Here is a 15,915-nt window from a genome sequence, read left to right as displayed (position 1 = left end):
TTCACTTGCATGGGGATATTTAGTGGATGATGTAGAGAAGGTAAAATGAGATCATGTTCAGGTGCAGGTTGCCTAAATATAAAAATATTAGAAAAGAGACATTTTCTTTTTAACATATACTGACCTCTAGTGGATGCTTGGGGCAGCACACAGGAAACTATTTAAATCTGCTTAAATACAAAATCTCACAGGAAACAGGGCCTCAACAGCACACTGCAAACTGTTTTAGGTATCATGTACTGTATATGTAATTGTTTAAAAGTTGAAGCACATCTTTTCACAAATTTAGGCTATGCAAAGTTAGGATATCAGAAACTACAGACAGGTCTTGATATAAAACAAGGAGATTAATGAAAGTTGATAGAAAAGATGAATACTGTAGAGGCAGATACCACACAAACGCTTCACAAAGACTTTTATAATGAAGCAAATAATTTATTAAGAATGAATATGTACATTATATACAGGCAGCTTTATTATTATAACAAATGCCAATTATATACATTTTGCAATCATAATTGCATTACCAGTAACTTTGTTTTGCCTACAATGAATAGATCCAGGTCATGAGTTACACAACATGTTTAATTAAACACTTGGAGACAGTATTTTACACTCGGCTGTTAAAACCAAAACCTTACATAAAAATTCATCTCGACATGTTAAGGATGTTTTTTCAGCATTTGGGGGCTAAACATACAGACATGCAAAAATGACAAACACAATCTTTTTTTTAAATAATGAAACATTTAAGCATTGAATGTACAAGTTTACTTATAAGTATCCCTAGACTCCAACATGACTCAAATGAGTTAGTTGTAGGATGCAGCATAAATAAAACAGTAAACCCTTAACCAAAACTTCACATTATAGTACAGAAAAAAAGAGAAAAAAAAAAAATCATGAAACTCTCTCTCAAAAAAAAATAACTTCTAGCAAGGCACTAAAACTCCTACCATCATTAAAAACATACATTCCAGAACAACACCACCCTATAACCTTAAACTTTTACCAGAATGCTCAATTAATGCTTTTCCCGCTATAGTTTCCTACTTTCCATTTTGTTCAGTCTTATCTGCTTTTGCTTTTCATAGGAAGGAGCAAAAACAAGCAAAAAAAAAAAAATCAGACTGACCACATGAAAAAGTAGGTTAAATTCATGGCACAACTCCTGGAGGTGTATTTACCACAACATTCACATTTGAGGTTGTGCAAAAATCACACTTAATGCTATGGGAAAAATATTGGTGGTGTAATAACCAGAGTGGGTTTTCTCATAGTGCATACAGCATCTCCTCACAAGCAACTCATAAGAGAATTCACAATATGCAGAATTCTAAACATGTTCTGACTTGAACGAGGCAAATAGTTTGGCAACGCAAGATAAAAAAAGTTTTTGGCAGACAATATAGCACCCTTTGTTTCTGCACTCAGGAGTACAGAGGAAAATGTATTCAATACACATCCCAGGTTTGAAATGATCAGGCCACAGTACTGCAACAGGAAAACATGTTAAATAGGTCACTGAGACTCTGACATCAAGTCAATATTAGGATGGAAGTCGCTAAACTTTCCTTTTTCTTTTTCCATAACTTAAAAACCAGAAGGCTTAATAGCATCCTCAGGAGTCGCTGTCATCTTCACCATCGTTTACGTTAACATGATGGTGGAGAAACGCCTCTTTCTCTGGAGTGGGAGGCCTATTAATTTCAGACACAGGTTTACCTGCATCGAAGGAGTTATCGTCTTCTGTACCATTACTGGCCAACATGGCCTCTGCACTGTTCTTGATCCCATAGCTGAAGTAGATGACGAAACCTGGTTTAAAAACAGAAGAAACAAATCATCATTCTAAGAATATGTTACTCTATAGTCCTAAAGCCCCTGCAAACTTTATTCTCATCCATGTTTTGTGTGTGGTGTAATATAGTAACTATGTGGTTGAAAGTAATTCATGCTTTAATGTAGCTCATGAAACAATATAGTATTACATGGTACTTCAGACACTCAGTTATTTTATTTATTTATTTTTTGAGCCTTACCGATTACCATCCAGATGGCGAAACGCATCCAGGTGCCTTTGTCCAGCTGCATCATCAGGTAGACATTAATGAACATACTCAGCACAGGCAGGAAAGGGAGTAGAGGAACCTGAAAGAGGAAACACACCACTTACTACATTAATCAGCTTGTTACTCGTTTACATTTTTTGAAAACACACATTACCACCATCACATAACTGGTTAGACTTTTATAAACCTCAACTTAATGTTCCTGTTTGTTTCTACATTTTTATGCCCTAGGTTTCATCATTCTTACCTTAAACGATAGCTTGGTTTTGCTCTCAGGCTGCCGCCAGATGGCTAGACTGAAGAGGAGACATAATGTAGCTATGACTCCCAACATAACCAGAGACCAAATCTGAAATGAACCCTTAACCGCTACAATACAGAAAATGCACACCAACACACCTGCAGAGAGCGAGAGAGAAAGAAAACAGTATCATTAGAAATGTGCATTCATTCGCTGTATGGGCTCTAAATCTGGCTCTAAATGATGTTTAAAACATCTTCCATTTAAATATGGATTAAAATGTTTGTAACAGTAAAATGATCAATGCCAGACTGGTATCATAAGGTTATCAAATCACACACCAATTTAGATTTTTCTATGAGATAAGATTAAAAAATATATATTTTAATTCATCTATAGAACAGGTATTTGCCAATGCTAACAAATTATATTCACTAAAAGACCACCATGTCAACGCAAGCAAGATCTAATTTTAACTTTGATAAGTTACATGTTTGGATTTATACGCTTTAAAATTGTGTCAGCACTTTGTGTGATTGTCTGACCTATTACACTTGTGCAGATGTTGACGGTAAAGCCAGACAGACGTGAAGGCTCTGTATTTTTAGGGAAAAGCAGGTTGCAGAACGTGAACTCTTCCTGAGCTTTAGTCAGGTAATTTGAACTGCCCTCACTAATGGAGTCAGGTTCGGCATCGTCCTGAGACCCGGCGATCCGATACTGTACATCCACACTGGGCTGCTCAGGTTGGTACCTGTGCACAAGACAGGAAAAGATTACATATTTTAAAGCAGTTCTGACTTGAGAATAATAATGGACTCCTTCATTAATACAACAATTGGAGGGCTGTCCTATGCAAAGATGATTCTATTTAAGGAAATACCTCAAAACCAAGACGCAGGCAGCCACGAGAGTGTACGCCAGCAGCGTCCCAATAGACATAAGATCCACAAGATCCTTTAGGTCAAACAGGAACGCCATCACAGCTGCAAAAGGGATAAAAATGCTTTATATTGGATTGTTTGGATTAAAAGGTCACAGAGTGTCACATGGTCAGATACACATTACATAGTTTCCAGTCGCCTCCCAACGGGGGTTGAGTGTGTGTTGTCACACATTTATCTCTTTAGCAGCTTTTTACCACAGTGGTTTTAGACAATACCAATAGTCTGATGAGAAAAACACTAATTACTAAAGTTTTTAAAGTATGAGGGTAGTCGCAAAAATATGTTAGAAACTGAAAACTAGTTCACACAGTTAAGCATGATCAGATAAGCATTTTCAATTCAAAATATGCTACAAATGCTGTCTTGTTATTCTCCAATGTGGAAGTGTCTTAGTATAAAAATGGGATTACATTCAAATTTCTATTTAATCAGGAACCTAAAATGGTTAACCTCAGGTGACACCAGTGACGGCTGCCACGGGTCAGTTGGGATCCTAGTTACAAAACTGTCACTATTTGTTCAGCCTTTCATGTTCTCAAAATGAAAAAGAAATGTCAAGGGTATTTCCAATGCGTTTATAAGAGATGATTTTTGATTTCACTGATCATGCTTTGCTTGCTAACTAGCTCCTGTTTTGTGTCACATAATGGAGGAATAATCAAGTTTATGAAGGTAAACCCTGCATGTGTGTAACACTCAGGTTGGTCCTTTTCTCCTTCCAGCTTACTGCCACCAGGGTGGAGATAATAAGCTTCTCCTGCTTATTGGGGCGAGGCAAGGAGGAGAAGAGTAGGCCATGGCACAGCATGGAAAAGATAACGCATAGCAGGGGAAACATGGGGCACAGCATACTGAGCCATGAAGAGAATGAGGGGATTGGTTTTTCATTCATTTGACCCAAATCCAGCTGTGTTCGAAATGAGGGATCTTTTTCCAACACTTGGATCTTTATCCAAGTCAATATTAACTAATTTGACTTTATAGAGACTCAAGTTACTTGCAGTTGCAACGGACAGATTCTTGAGTGCCTGTTTAGGGAAAAAAAGTGCACACTGAAAGACAAGTCCAGAAAGATCTGTGAAGGAAGCCAGGCTGTTAGTATTTCTCATTTTGTCCGCTCACCTGCCACGATGCCTGAAGTTATAGTGGCTATTACAGGGGTTTTGGATCGGTCACTGATCTTGGACAGGAACTTGAAGAGCAGCCCGTCCTCAGCCATGGCCCATATGATTCTGGGCATTGGAAACATGGAGCCTAGTAGACTGGTGGAAGAGGAGACAGAAAGAGAAAGATGCACATAAGTAACGGCACACAATGGTTTTATTCATGATGAATATGAACGTAAAAATAAAATAAATCAAGAAAAAAAAAACTAAAAACAAATGTCTGAAGTTAAAACAAATGTTACAAAAAGCATTGTTGGAATAGTATAATGTAAATAAGTACATGCTCGCTAGTTTATACTGATAATCAGTTTATACAGTAAAACAGACATTTTTTTTCACCAGTGATTCATAACTGCTCCCTACCTACACAACTATTTTCTTAAAAAAATGAAAAAGAAACCTACACATAAGCTGTGTTTACCTGGTGGAAAGGGCACAGAGTGATCCGACTGCCACAGCATACTTGGCTCCACCCCAGCCCACGTATTTAAAGGCTGCAGGCAGTGGGCTGTTTTTATCCAACAAGTAATAAGGCATCATCACGGTAAGAGCAGCAGACACGCCGAAATAGGCCACGAAGCAGATGAGCAGCGAGGCGACAATGCCGATAGGGATGGCCCTCTGTGGGTTCTTCACCTCCTCTCCTACAGGAAAAGCAACGATAAGAAAGGGCTCCATCAACACGAGACCGAGATCTGAAGCAGAACCACTGAGAAGTCTTTTACAGCTCTGCACTTAGGCTCTACACGAGTGTGTATAACAAGCAGATGGTTATTGTTTCTCACCTGTGGTAGCAATGCAGTCAAACCCAACAAACGCGTAAAAGCAGGTAGCAGCGCCTGAGAGAACCCCGCTGATGCCGAAGGGCATAAACCCCCCCTCTCCCAGACTTTCTCGTGAAGGAAATGTAGTTTCACTACAAAAAAACAAAAAAAAGTAAGCATGTGAACATAAATAATTCACGTTTAAAACAAACATAGTTATACATGACACACACTCACTTTCTGCTCAGGCTTCTGTTCAGGATGTCTTCGGGGTCCAGGCTCCAGTTTTTAAGGGATCCTTTGATCAGACCGGCGATCACGACAAACAGCAACACCAGCACGTTGACACATGTGAACACTTTATTCACCATAGCAGACTCTTTTACTCCAAACGCCAGCAACCCTGAAAACACCACAACACTTATTTTCTTAATTCGCCCCAAGGGAAGAGATAAGCTACTATTTGTGTTGTGTTAATTGTGCGAGATTGCACTGTAAGATCATATTTGCACAGTTGATATACGGTAGTACATGTATAGGACAATTCTTATTTATTTATTTTACTTGGAAGGATATTTGTTTTACTTACAGTAATATACTAGACTCAAATTCACAATAAAAGTACAAATTAACCTCTATAGCATATTACTTAAGTCACATGAAAGATAAATGGAGCTCATGTTTATTTTAATTAGAGCTGGGATTATAGGTTTGATTGCTTTTTGGACGAGTTTTTCGATTCGATTGAACTACACTCAAGTTTGCTGTCTGGACTATTTAGGGCTCCAATTTTTCGAGATTTGAACATTAAAACACTACACAAAGGTTATTAAAATGCCATGGAAATTCTTGTTCGTTTAAACATTACACCTCACACTAAGGGATAATCTTTTTTTCCCTCTGGGATCAACTTCTGCTTCACACTCAAACTTGAGATAAGAAGCAGCAATATTCTCACAATTTGTATTTGTGGAAGATGCGAACTGTTCATAGTTTCTAAAAAAGCTGTAGTATATTTAAAAGAATTTATCAATTGTCAATTTGATTCAGAAAAAGACTGATTACATTGCATGACCGTTTAAAATCACACAACTGTAATTCTAATTATGCAATATATGGAGTTGTGTGAACTGTTAAATATGTTCAGTTGATTAAAATATTTCTATTTCATAAATCCATGCCAATCATCTGACCTTCTGAGTAATGTTTGGTAGAATTTGTTTAAATAAAATGTGTTAAAAAGTAGTACTTAGTGCAAATACTTAATAGCAAAACATTTATTCATTACTTTACCAGTATTAAAGGTCAGACTAAAGTAGTATGAAGTGTGAAGGCATGGCCAGCTCAACAATAGAAATAATTAAAAAATGCAAATTCAGGGCATGTATCTTGACTCACCAAGAGAATAATCTTATGGTTTTTAAATATTTTTTACAAAATGTTCCTGATTTCATTTGCATGGAATTTAATTGCATGCTCATACAGGTATATAAAAAATATATACAGCACCATCTGATGAATTTTGAAATTAACAAAAAAAAAAGTATGATGTAAAGGACATTTTCCACTAAAATTTTAAACTAGCATTCTTTTTGTAAAATTCCAGTAAATTGGATTCCAGGGAAATACTACAACAAAAGGAAGGTTAAATTCTCTAAAATTAATGCATTTACCAAAATGACTTGATGATGGTTTTGTGAGTCTATCAATTCTTCTTTTTCCCTTTTAAGTTTATGGATGATTGGTGAATTTCCACTAACTACTGGACTGGAGAATGTTGGCAGGGGGAAAAATAAACTTTGTGCGAGACATGACAATTTAACTGTCAACAGCACAATTGACACAGCATTTCAATGCATGATGGGAACTTTTAATAGATGAATACTTTATAACTTGTAATACTTCAAGCTGCTTGAAATTAGTGCTATTGAGTTGAAAATCAAAGCTAAAAAAAAACCGAATTGAACCGACAGTCTTACAATTCACAGCTCTACCTACCAGTTAGAATTATGATGATGAGCACAGCGAATACGTCTGGATACTCAGCTAAAATCCCAGGGGCTTTTATACTCATGTGGCTCCTGCAGAACATCTCGATTTGTTGCCCTATAATCTCATCGAATGTGGCGCTCCATGCCCGGGCGACGCTGGATGTCCCTAAGAGAGATTTCAAAACAAAACAGTCACGTATAGTTCCAGGGAGTCACAGAAGCAAAAATGACAGATTTAAACAGTATCGCTGTCTAGACAGAGATAAAGCAGGTAATTATGCAGAAATACCCATCCTACTACAGCATGGTACTTATTTGCTGGCAGATGCAGATGATGGAGTAGCCTACTTAGAAAACAAAATAGATACTCGAGAAGTCTATGATGCATGACATTTCTAAAGCCCAGACTAGCTTGTGTCTGATACATTGTTATGGTTTATAATTCTAGCATCACATGTCACCCAGGAGAGGACAGGCTGCCTGTTTCTCACTGTTACTTCCTCGTGTCAGTTTCTGGCTCGCTCGTTAGAGATCAAAATCCAGTTTCTGACTAACTGCTTTGAGAATGTCTACTTTTAATAAATCGTACCTTTTCTGCTTGGCTATGTAGCCTGGAAAAACTTTCAGCTTATCTGATATGATCAAGTTTTATAACAGTTTTTTCTTTTGAGAAATTCAAGTTTTAAAAAAAGCATTCCATAGATGTAATAATATTACACAAGATTGATGGCTCCAAATCATAGATTAAAAATATTTTCCACCTCTAATAACTCTAAAATAAATTTAGCTTTTAACCTCACTGTTGATTCCAAGTCTTACCTTTTAGGCCCCAATGTAATCTCTTACTTGTACTTATCAATGTTCTTTTGTTACTCTACTGTTTTACTATCATGCGTTTTTTTTTTTTTAACCACCTGCATATCTATCCCTAAGCTCTGGCCATGTTAACCTTGAATTTCAGAACATGGCCATAAACATGTTTCACAAATAAACAGACTTGCTCCGTTTATACGGGATCAAAATACCTGTCATCACACAAGACTGTAAGCAAGCACCGTTAACCTACCTATGACGTACGACAGGATGAGGTTCCAGCCGGTAATGAATGCCCATAACTCCCCCACTGTCACATAGCTGTACAGATACGCAGAGCCTGTTCTTGGCACCCGTGCTCCAAACTCGGCATAACACAGACCCGCCATGACGGAAGCCAGAGCAGCGATCAGGAACGAGAGCACGATGGCAGGACCGGCATTTTCCCGCGCTACGGCACCTGCCAGCACATACACACCAGCGCCGAGTGTGCTGCCAACACCCAGCGCCACCAAGTCAAACGTGTTGAGACATCGTGACAGCCGAGACTCCTCGCTGCTGCAATCCACTGCTTTCACACGCAACAGCTTCTTGCCGAATCCTTGCAGCACAGAGAGAACCATGACGGACCTTTATGCAGAGTTCTCCAATGCAGGAATGATGACCTACTGAAAAAAAAAAGAAGAGGAAAAAAAACATATTTTAGACATTTTATAAATAAAGCAAACGTGTGACTCTACATGTGACATTTTATCTAGTTCAAATTCGATTACCTGTACAGCTGAGGATTACCGAGTTGTTAGGATGTTAAAATTGGCAGTCTGGAAGTATCTTCAATCTTAAACATGACATTTGCAATGCCATTCAAAATGTCAAGAGAACTGTTTGTGTGGAGTCATCTTGAGGCCAAGGTTGTGTTTTAAAAAAATCCAAGACAGTGGATCAGAAAAACTACTTGTCAATGTGCCCAGAAATATACAATCAAATAAGCAATATTTAAATAAACCATTTATGACTATTCAAAATCTGTTTTTTAAATAATTTGAAAGTACTTAAAAAGTTTAAGCATTTAAAAAGTAAGGCCCAAAGACACTATCCAGTTGACAGCCTGGTTGGCTGTGTAGCACTGATGATAAAAATAATAATAAAAGATGCATTGGTTGATCAGCCAGTGCACAGAATCATCCAGGTATTAAACTTGGACAGCTCTGCCCTTTGGTCAGCCCATCTGCCTCAGGTATATTCAATTCAGTGCTGATCGTGTACAAGCTCCTGAGTGGAAGTGACCCTGATAGAGAGTTTGATTCCTGGCAGATGCACCGGATACGGAAGTCCAGGGCTTGGATTGGGAGTGCCCTCCATTTAGGGAAACTGTTAAGTTCCACATCAATTAACTGGCCAATCATGGTCACCTCCACTTTAATTCTACGTGTCCAGCAGTTCAGGTTTAACATTGGATCAGGATATTTATTTATTTTTATTATATTTACAAAACCGTAATACAATTTTCTTGGCCGATTTCACTGAAATGAACCTGCTTATGATTTGATGGTGTAAACTACATTTTAGTTACTTTTTAATTTATTTATATTTGGTCTAGCTCATGTAGCATGGGGAAACGGATCCTGCTAGCATTGGCAAGCGAGCGACATTTACATAGAGTTTGGTTAAAATGATCTTTTAGAAATGTAAACCCTTAAAACACAATCTAAAATATATATATATATATTTAATCCTGATAATCAACTATAAAAGTAAACAAAAAAAAGCACTGTTTATGAAAGTAAACCAAAACACAGCAACCCTAGAGTATTTCTTTCTTGTTGACTGCAACCGTCACCCACACAAAGTGAAGATAAACCAAATAAACTCACGCAGCTCATTATAAGTAAGGGGAGGAGGCGCTTCTACTTCACTCAGTAATCCGAACACACGGCAGATGCCTTTCTGAGCACAAACCTAATCAGGCCCAGAAATAGAACAAACTGGGGTCACGTGGCCAGGTGACTCCGGCAGCTGAAGGTGCCAGCGCCTCCGTGTAATGCGCTTTTAGCAACGTCTGTGCCTGCTGACATCAAACGCCACTAACGCAGGAAACTGAAGGACTATATTAAACTCTACCAAGACTTGATGTTCATCATGCATTCAATCTAAAACTTGGTGCTAATAAGAATTTGTATTTCTTTATTTTTAACCATTTCAAAACTTATAATTAGAGAAATTTTGGGAACTATAACTTCTGGTAAAAGGCAAAAGAGCAACAACAGTTAAGCTTTACTACGCCTTCACTTGGATAGACTGGTGCTTATAAATGAAGTGAAACTGAGATGAAAATAAGATTTTTTTTTGTCCACTCCCCCAATGGGTTCAGTTTCATAATGTCTCAAGTTTCTATTTCTTCATATGGAGCAGAGAAATTATTATTATTATTTTTTTTCATGATAATCTCTTATTTTAGCACTGAAAGTGCGAAATAGAAGTAAACAAATGGACACACACCCACACCCTTTTTCTGGCTGAATCAAAAGATTAAGATTGGGAAACAGAAAGGAATGTGTTTAGTCATGGGATTGCTTGGATCTGGTTGATAAATGTCACACCTTCCAGCAGAAATATTTTAACCTTCATTTAGGTTTATTATCGAGCGAATCCTCCAGTTTGCACCTGACTGTAAAAAATGGTCGCTTGCACAACAGCCTTATTTAGGAACAAGGAAACATTCAGAAAGAACGCCGGGTGTGGTCATCGCCGCAAAGTCCTGTTTAGCGGCGATCCATCAGGCGTCAATGGAAATCACTATGTAAAGACAGGTGTTCATGTGTGACAGAACACACAACGGACAATCTGGTATTGTCTTTGACAGTTCAAGAATTATCATGCGTAGAATTCTATGCATAGTAAGTCATGCCTCTGTTGAAAGCAGTTAAATCTTTAACTAAATAAAAATTTAATAAATAAGGGTAGGGTTAGAGCCCAGCCCCTCTGTCCACCAATCACAGCACAGAGGCTCAACTGGAGCACAATCACATGGGGCAGTGAGTGACGCATAGAGGACAACGATTTTATATTTATATATACACTAGCTGATCACTAGACACGTGGTAATACGGTGGGGGTAGAACACTTGACGGTAACTTCCACTGAGCTCCCATCTGATTACAGGAATGTGAAATCTTTCTCATGAAGGACGGAGCTGTGAGAACTGTCAACAGACACACCTTGATTATTATCATCATTTTGAAAAGATGTGCGTGCTGATCAGTTGTTTAATTTTCCACTTGTAAATAACTTCCACTTAAAATACTACAACATAATTTGGTAAAATCATTTTGTTTCCTGTGACATGCTAGGCTTGTGTGTGCTGTTAAAGCAATATCACTAAAAGGGAGTGCCGTTGTGCTGGATATCAGCACAGCTGGGATGTCTTGGGTACTTATTCTATAGGATTTTTTTTTTTACATGATCTTAACAACATAGAGATCCGAAAACCAGAGTTAAATTTATAAATGACCTGTGCAGAACTGATGTTATGCGTCATGGTCACGATTACAACAAGCTAAAATTACCAAGCTTCTGGGATGCCAAGCAATCCTGAGAAACAGTCACTGTGTCTAATAGTGCGTCATGATGCTAATATTGAACATTAAAGGCCACATGGCAGGTCGACAAACACCTTGTCTGGTCACAGCTGCAAAAACACAGAACACAAACTCGTCGATCTGATCGACACGATGTCACGACACACTGGTCACTCAACTTTTCTGTGTAAAAACAAACACTGCCACGTAAGCTATAGTGAATGTGAATGTCACAACCACTTTCATTCAGGAAGAACAGCGTTACTTTTTTTTTTTTTTTAAGCAATGACTACGAGAAAAGTCATCCCTGTTGGCACATACTGGTTTTCCTTTTAATATTCGTTTCATTATCACGATGTTTATGTTTTACAAACCCAATATTGCTATATACTCAGCTATATTGCTGATAACCCAAAGCGAAGTATGCTCTGGTCAGTTCATGTGGTTAAACAAAACTGTGACGCAGAATCACAGTTGATGGGAACCATGTACCATGTTGCGCAAACGTATTTAAATCAGAATAATGCTTTTAGTAAAGTTTTGGTATTTCATACACAATCATATTTCATGCTGCTATAAAGATTCATTTGCTGCAATTTATATTTTTATGTTACCACATGATTGTCAAACTGGATCCAGAAAAGGTGGGTGAGGGTGTAGACTTTTCATTTCAATCCACACCTAATTCCACCGGTTTAATGATTGTTCTTGGCTGTGAATAGACCAACGGGTGTGGCTTCCATTTGGTTGCAAAGAAGGCCTACCCCCACACGACCCTTACTAGATCCAGTTTGAACCACTTCACTGGGTTATGACTTTCAACCAGTAATGTTTGTTTTGCATCATACATCTCCATAGGACAAACCTGCACTTTAGGATCTGTAGGTCAGGTTTTAATACAGAATCAATTCACACTTTTAAATGATTTAGGTGTTGTACAATCGTTAACTAGTTTAAAAATTTACAACTTTTTGGAAAACTATACCACACCTTTTCTGGAAAAGAAACAGCTTCCATCTTCCGCAAAGTACTCGAAAAATACTTGTTTGGCACGATTAGTACTTACTTTTGGATAACTAAAGGTTTTGTTCACAGCGTTGTCAATAAACATTCTTGGATTTTTTTTGTATGTTAAAGATGAAGAACTTTGAACAGATAATCCCTTGTGCGCAAAGAATGTGTTACTACAAACCCACGTAAAACCTGAAATATGACATGAACACACCCCAGATTTAAAAATTTGTACAACGGAGCATTACTCATCATCTTAGACTCGGCATGTGAATTTAAGGAATTCCTGGGAAAACTTCAAACTTTAAACTGCAAAAGAAACAAACGGCTGTTTTGCATAACTAAAATATCAGCCCAGCTGCAATGCCTTTGGTACTCATTCTGTAGTATTTTTAAGTTATTACATCAGCATAGAGGTGAAACCCAGTGTTAAGTTCATAGATAACCTTGCTGGGCAAGAAGGGGGAACAATTCTTAGTTAACAAATTGATGATCTGGTAATGTACTACTAATAAACCCTGTATTAGTCTTGTGTTTGTAATCTAATCTAATGTATTGTGTGTCTTCTCACATGCTGTTCCTCTTCATTAACAGTAACTTAGTTACATGACTAGAACAGTATAAACTCATACAGTATGTGGGGCATTCTACACAAGTGGTGGAAAGTGCTTTCATTTACGTTTGCTGATGCCAAATTATTTAAATTAACAGACATTACTTGGATACGTTCAGAAAATACAGTACGCATTTTCATTCTGGAAAAACATTTTCATAATTTAATGTTCAATATTTAATTGTAGCATTTTTTTAAAGACCAAGTTTAAGGAATTATCTTGTCTGTGATCATACATTGAAGTGGGACCATATATACTTTTCATTTAAGTATTTTTGTTATAAAAAATAAAGCTTATTTACAATAGCTTTATCATCTTATAAAATAAGTGGTGATCAGAAGTCACTAGATGAAAAGCACTGGACAAATGCAAAAGGTTGTCAGATGTCTCTCTTCATTTGTTTAAAAATGTTAATTTATTTCACAGTTTTATGTGTAACTTTTAAGTCTTTCATTGATGTTACTCATTTTATAATTATAACTGTCAAAAATATTGGACATAAAAACTGATTACATTTAAAAATTTATTGATTCATTGATTTTGGAAGGTATTTTGTAAACGCACTATATGGACAAAAGTATTTGGCCAAACCTGCAATCACATTGTACATACAGTACTTAAATATGTCCCCCTTTTGCAGCTATAACAGCTTCCACTCTACTTGGAGTTTTTTAGTGTTTCAGTGAGAATTCGTGCCCATTCATTCTGTAAAACATTTATGAGGTCAGGCACTGATGTTGGCCTGACTCACAATCGCCATTCCAGCTCATTCCAAAGGTACTTGATGGGTTTGGGGTCAGGGCTCTGTGCAGACCAGTCAAGTCCTTCCACACCAAACTCATTAAACCCTGCAGTTATAGTCCTAGCTTTGTGCACTGGGTCACAGTCATGTTGGAATAGAAAAGGGCCTTCCGCAAACTGCTGCCATAAAGTTGGAAACTTAGCATTATCCAAGTTGTCTTAACATGGTAAAGTATTAGGATTACCCTTTACTTGGGATAAGGGACCTGAATTCAATAGTTAACAGGTTTTACCAAATACTTTTATCCTTATCCTTAGTTATGACTTGTGTCTAAATTGTCATTGGTGTCAGCATTATATACTACCAGGAAGAGGAAAAGTAACACCAGTTATTAAAAGTATTTTTTTTTTAATGCACTTCCTGCAATGCATGCAATACTTTGGGGTTTCATAACATTTAAAAGTTAGTTATGACCCAAATTCTACTTCTTCTGTAGAATGGCTGTGTACTCATACATAAATTATTTTAATGTGTTTCCATAGCAACAAGTTAAATCCAGGAAATGTTTTTTTTTTTTTTTTTAGAATTAAATTTCTTAGAATCTAAATCAACAATAGACAACCACAACAAAATGACACTAATTTTTTTTTTTTTTAGAGATTTGAAGCCCAATTAAAGCCAGCTTATATATATCTCTGACTGTGACCTTTTTTGTGACCTGTTAATGCTGTATGTAGTTGAGCAAACTTAGTCTGGGTTTGTTGCTTAGCGCGCGCCATTTCCACAACAGTCATTTTCTTCATTAACACACACACACACACACACCACGTGCGCCAAGGAGAGTGTCACTAGCTTAGTCATAAACGTCTTTGTTTTATTAGTGTATTTCCACTTTACAAGTATTTTTTCATAGCCTACTGTAAACCCAGAAACACTCTGCTCTCCAACATGTCGCCTCAGCATGCTGTACTGTAAACACACACAGAGGACACACCGAACATCTCAGCTAATATACACTACAGATGTCCTCAACTCTCTCTCTCTCTCTATATGTCCTCAAACACGTATCATTTAGTTACTCAACCGTATCACTAAACATCCCTTTTTAATTCAGCCGACGTGTGTGAGTGTATTAGGGTGTGTAACTACAGGATACTACGTAACGACAAGCCGCGTGTTGCATCAGCTCCTAAAATGGTCACCAACGACCACGCGCGCGCAAACTGCACGAGCGAGGCGGAATTACAGATCAGAGATAAAATTAAAAAAAACCACAAAAACTTCAAAGACTGGTATTAAATAAATCCAACAATTAAGGTCATCGAATTATTTAAGTTCTTACCTTGATAAAGAAGGTATATTCTAGAGATCCTGGTCTCGAAATAATTTACGTGTGCTGCAAGGAAGCCGACGAAGAAGAAAACGAGAAGGAGGCTGTAGATACAAGATAAAAGAAAAAAAAAAAAAGAAGAAGCAAAAGAAGTAAAGCAGACGCTAAAAGCCGCGTGCACTGAGTGGGAGGTCTGAGGAACAAAGCGAATACTACACAGCTGCCTCTGAGCCACGCCTCCTTAGGCGGAGCAGCGACACCGGCAAGGTCTTAATTCATGCCTGTAACTCAATGCATTCATGCTTGGGCGAGGCTTTTCAGATTCACGCATGCTCAGTTCGACTTAACACCACAGTGAGAAGTGAACGTTCATGGACCAGCTTCAGTGCCTGATGTCAGCTGGTCCAAATACAGCTGTTATCACGTAACTGGATTTGTGATAAGCAATAGTGAGCATGCTTGATAGTGAATGCATCAGAATATTTACCACAAAAACGTGAAGATTTTATTTTATTATTGTTAAAACTGAGCTGCTTTGTCAAAAAAAAAAAACACACACCAAGTTTATGCAATGAAGCTGAAACATTATTTTCTACTGCACTGCTCAGCTGAGATTGCAAAATATGACGAGGCTCTGACGCCTTAA

The 15,915-nt window shown here is 37.6% G+C and overlaps 1 protein-coding gene across 2 annotated transcripts; it reads right to left on the bottom strand.

Moving 5' to 3' along the window:
- Positions 1 to 741: 741 nt before the first annotated feature.
- Positions 742 to 15,494, bottom strand: slc7a1b (solute carrier family 7 member 1b). 2 transcript variants are annotated; one of them, XM_053507687.1, is made up of 12 exons: positions 15,282 to 15,494; positions 8,248 to 8,659; positions 7,189 to 7,347; positions 5,428 to 5,593; positions 5,212 to 5,342; positions 4,848 to 5,070; positions 4,383 to 4,522; positions 3,197 to 3,299; positions 2,859 to 3,067; positions 2,320 to 2,471; positions 2,043 to 2,151; positions 742 to 1,818 (listed from the first exon to the last, which is right to left on the bottom strand). In XM_053507687.1, the coding sequence occupies exons 2-12, from the start codon at positions 8,615 to 8,617 to the stop codon at positions 1,622 to 1,624; spliced, it is 1,959 nt and encodes a 652-aa protein (XP_053363662.1). In that variant the 5' UTR covers positions 8,618 to 8,659; positions 15,282 to 15,494; the 3' UTR covers positions 742 to 1,621. The 2 variants fall into 2 exon arrangements, with proteins under 2 accessions (XP_053363662.1, XP_053363661.1); XM_053507686.1 differs by having other exon boundaries at positions 8,248 to 8,662; positions 15,282 to 15,493.
- Positions 15,495 to 15,915: the final 421 nt, after the last annotated feature.

This window comes from Clarias gariepinus, chromosome 11, assembly GCF_024256425.1.
Source record: "Clarias gariepinus isolate MV-2021 ecotype Netherlands chromosome 11, CGAR_prim_01v2, whole genome shotgun sequence".
NCBI classification, from domain to species: domain Eukaryota; kingdom Metazoa; phylum Chordata; class Actinopteri; order Siluriformes; family Clariidae; genus Clarias; species Clarias gariepinus.
This window is presented reverse-complemented; position numbering and strand designations above follow the sequence as displayed.

Coding starts and splice junctions, on each gene's coding strand:
- slc7a1b (XM_053507687.1), bottom strand. CDS start 8,617: ATGGTTCTCTCTGTGCTGCAAGGATTCGGCAAGAAGCTGTTGCGTGTG. Junction 4,523..4,847: donor CTCTGTGCCCTTTCCACCAG/GTAAACACAGCT, acceptor CTCTTCCACCAG/TCTACTAGGCTCCATGTTTC. Junction 3,068..3,196: donor GCCTGCGTCTTGGTTTTGAG/GTATTTCCTTAA, acceptor TCTTGTGCACAG/GTACCAACCTGAGCAGCCCA.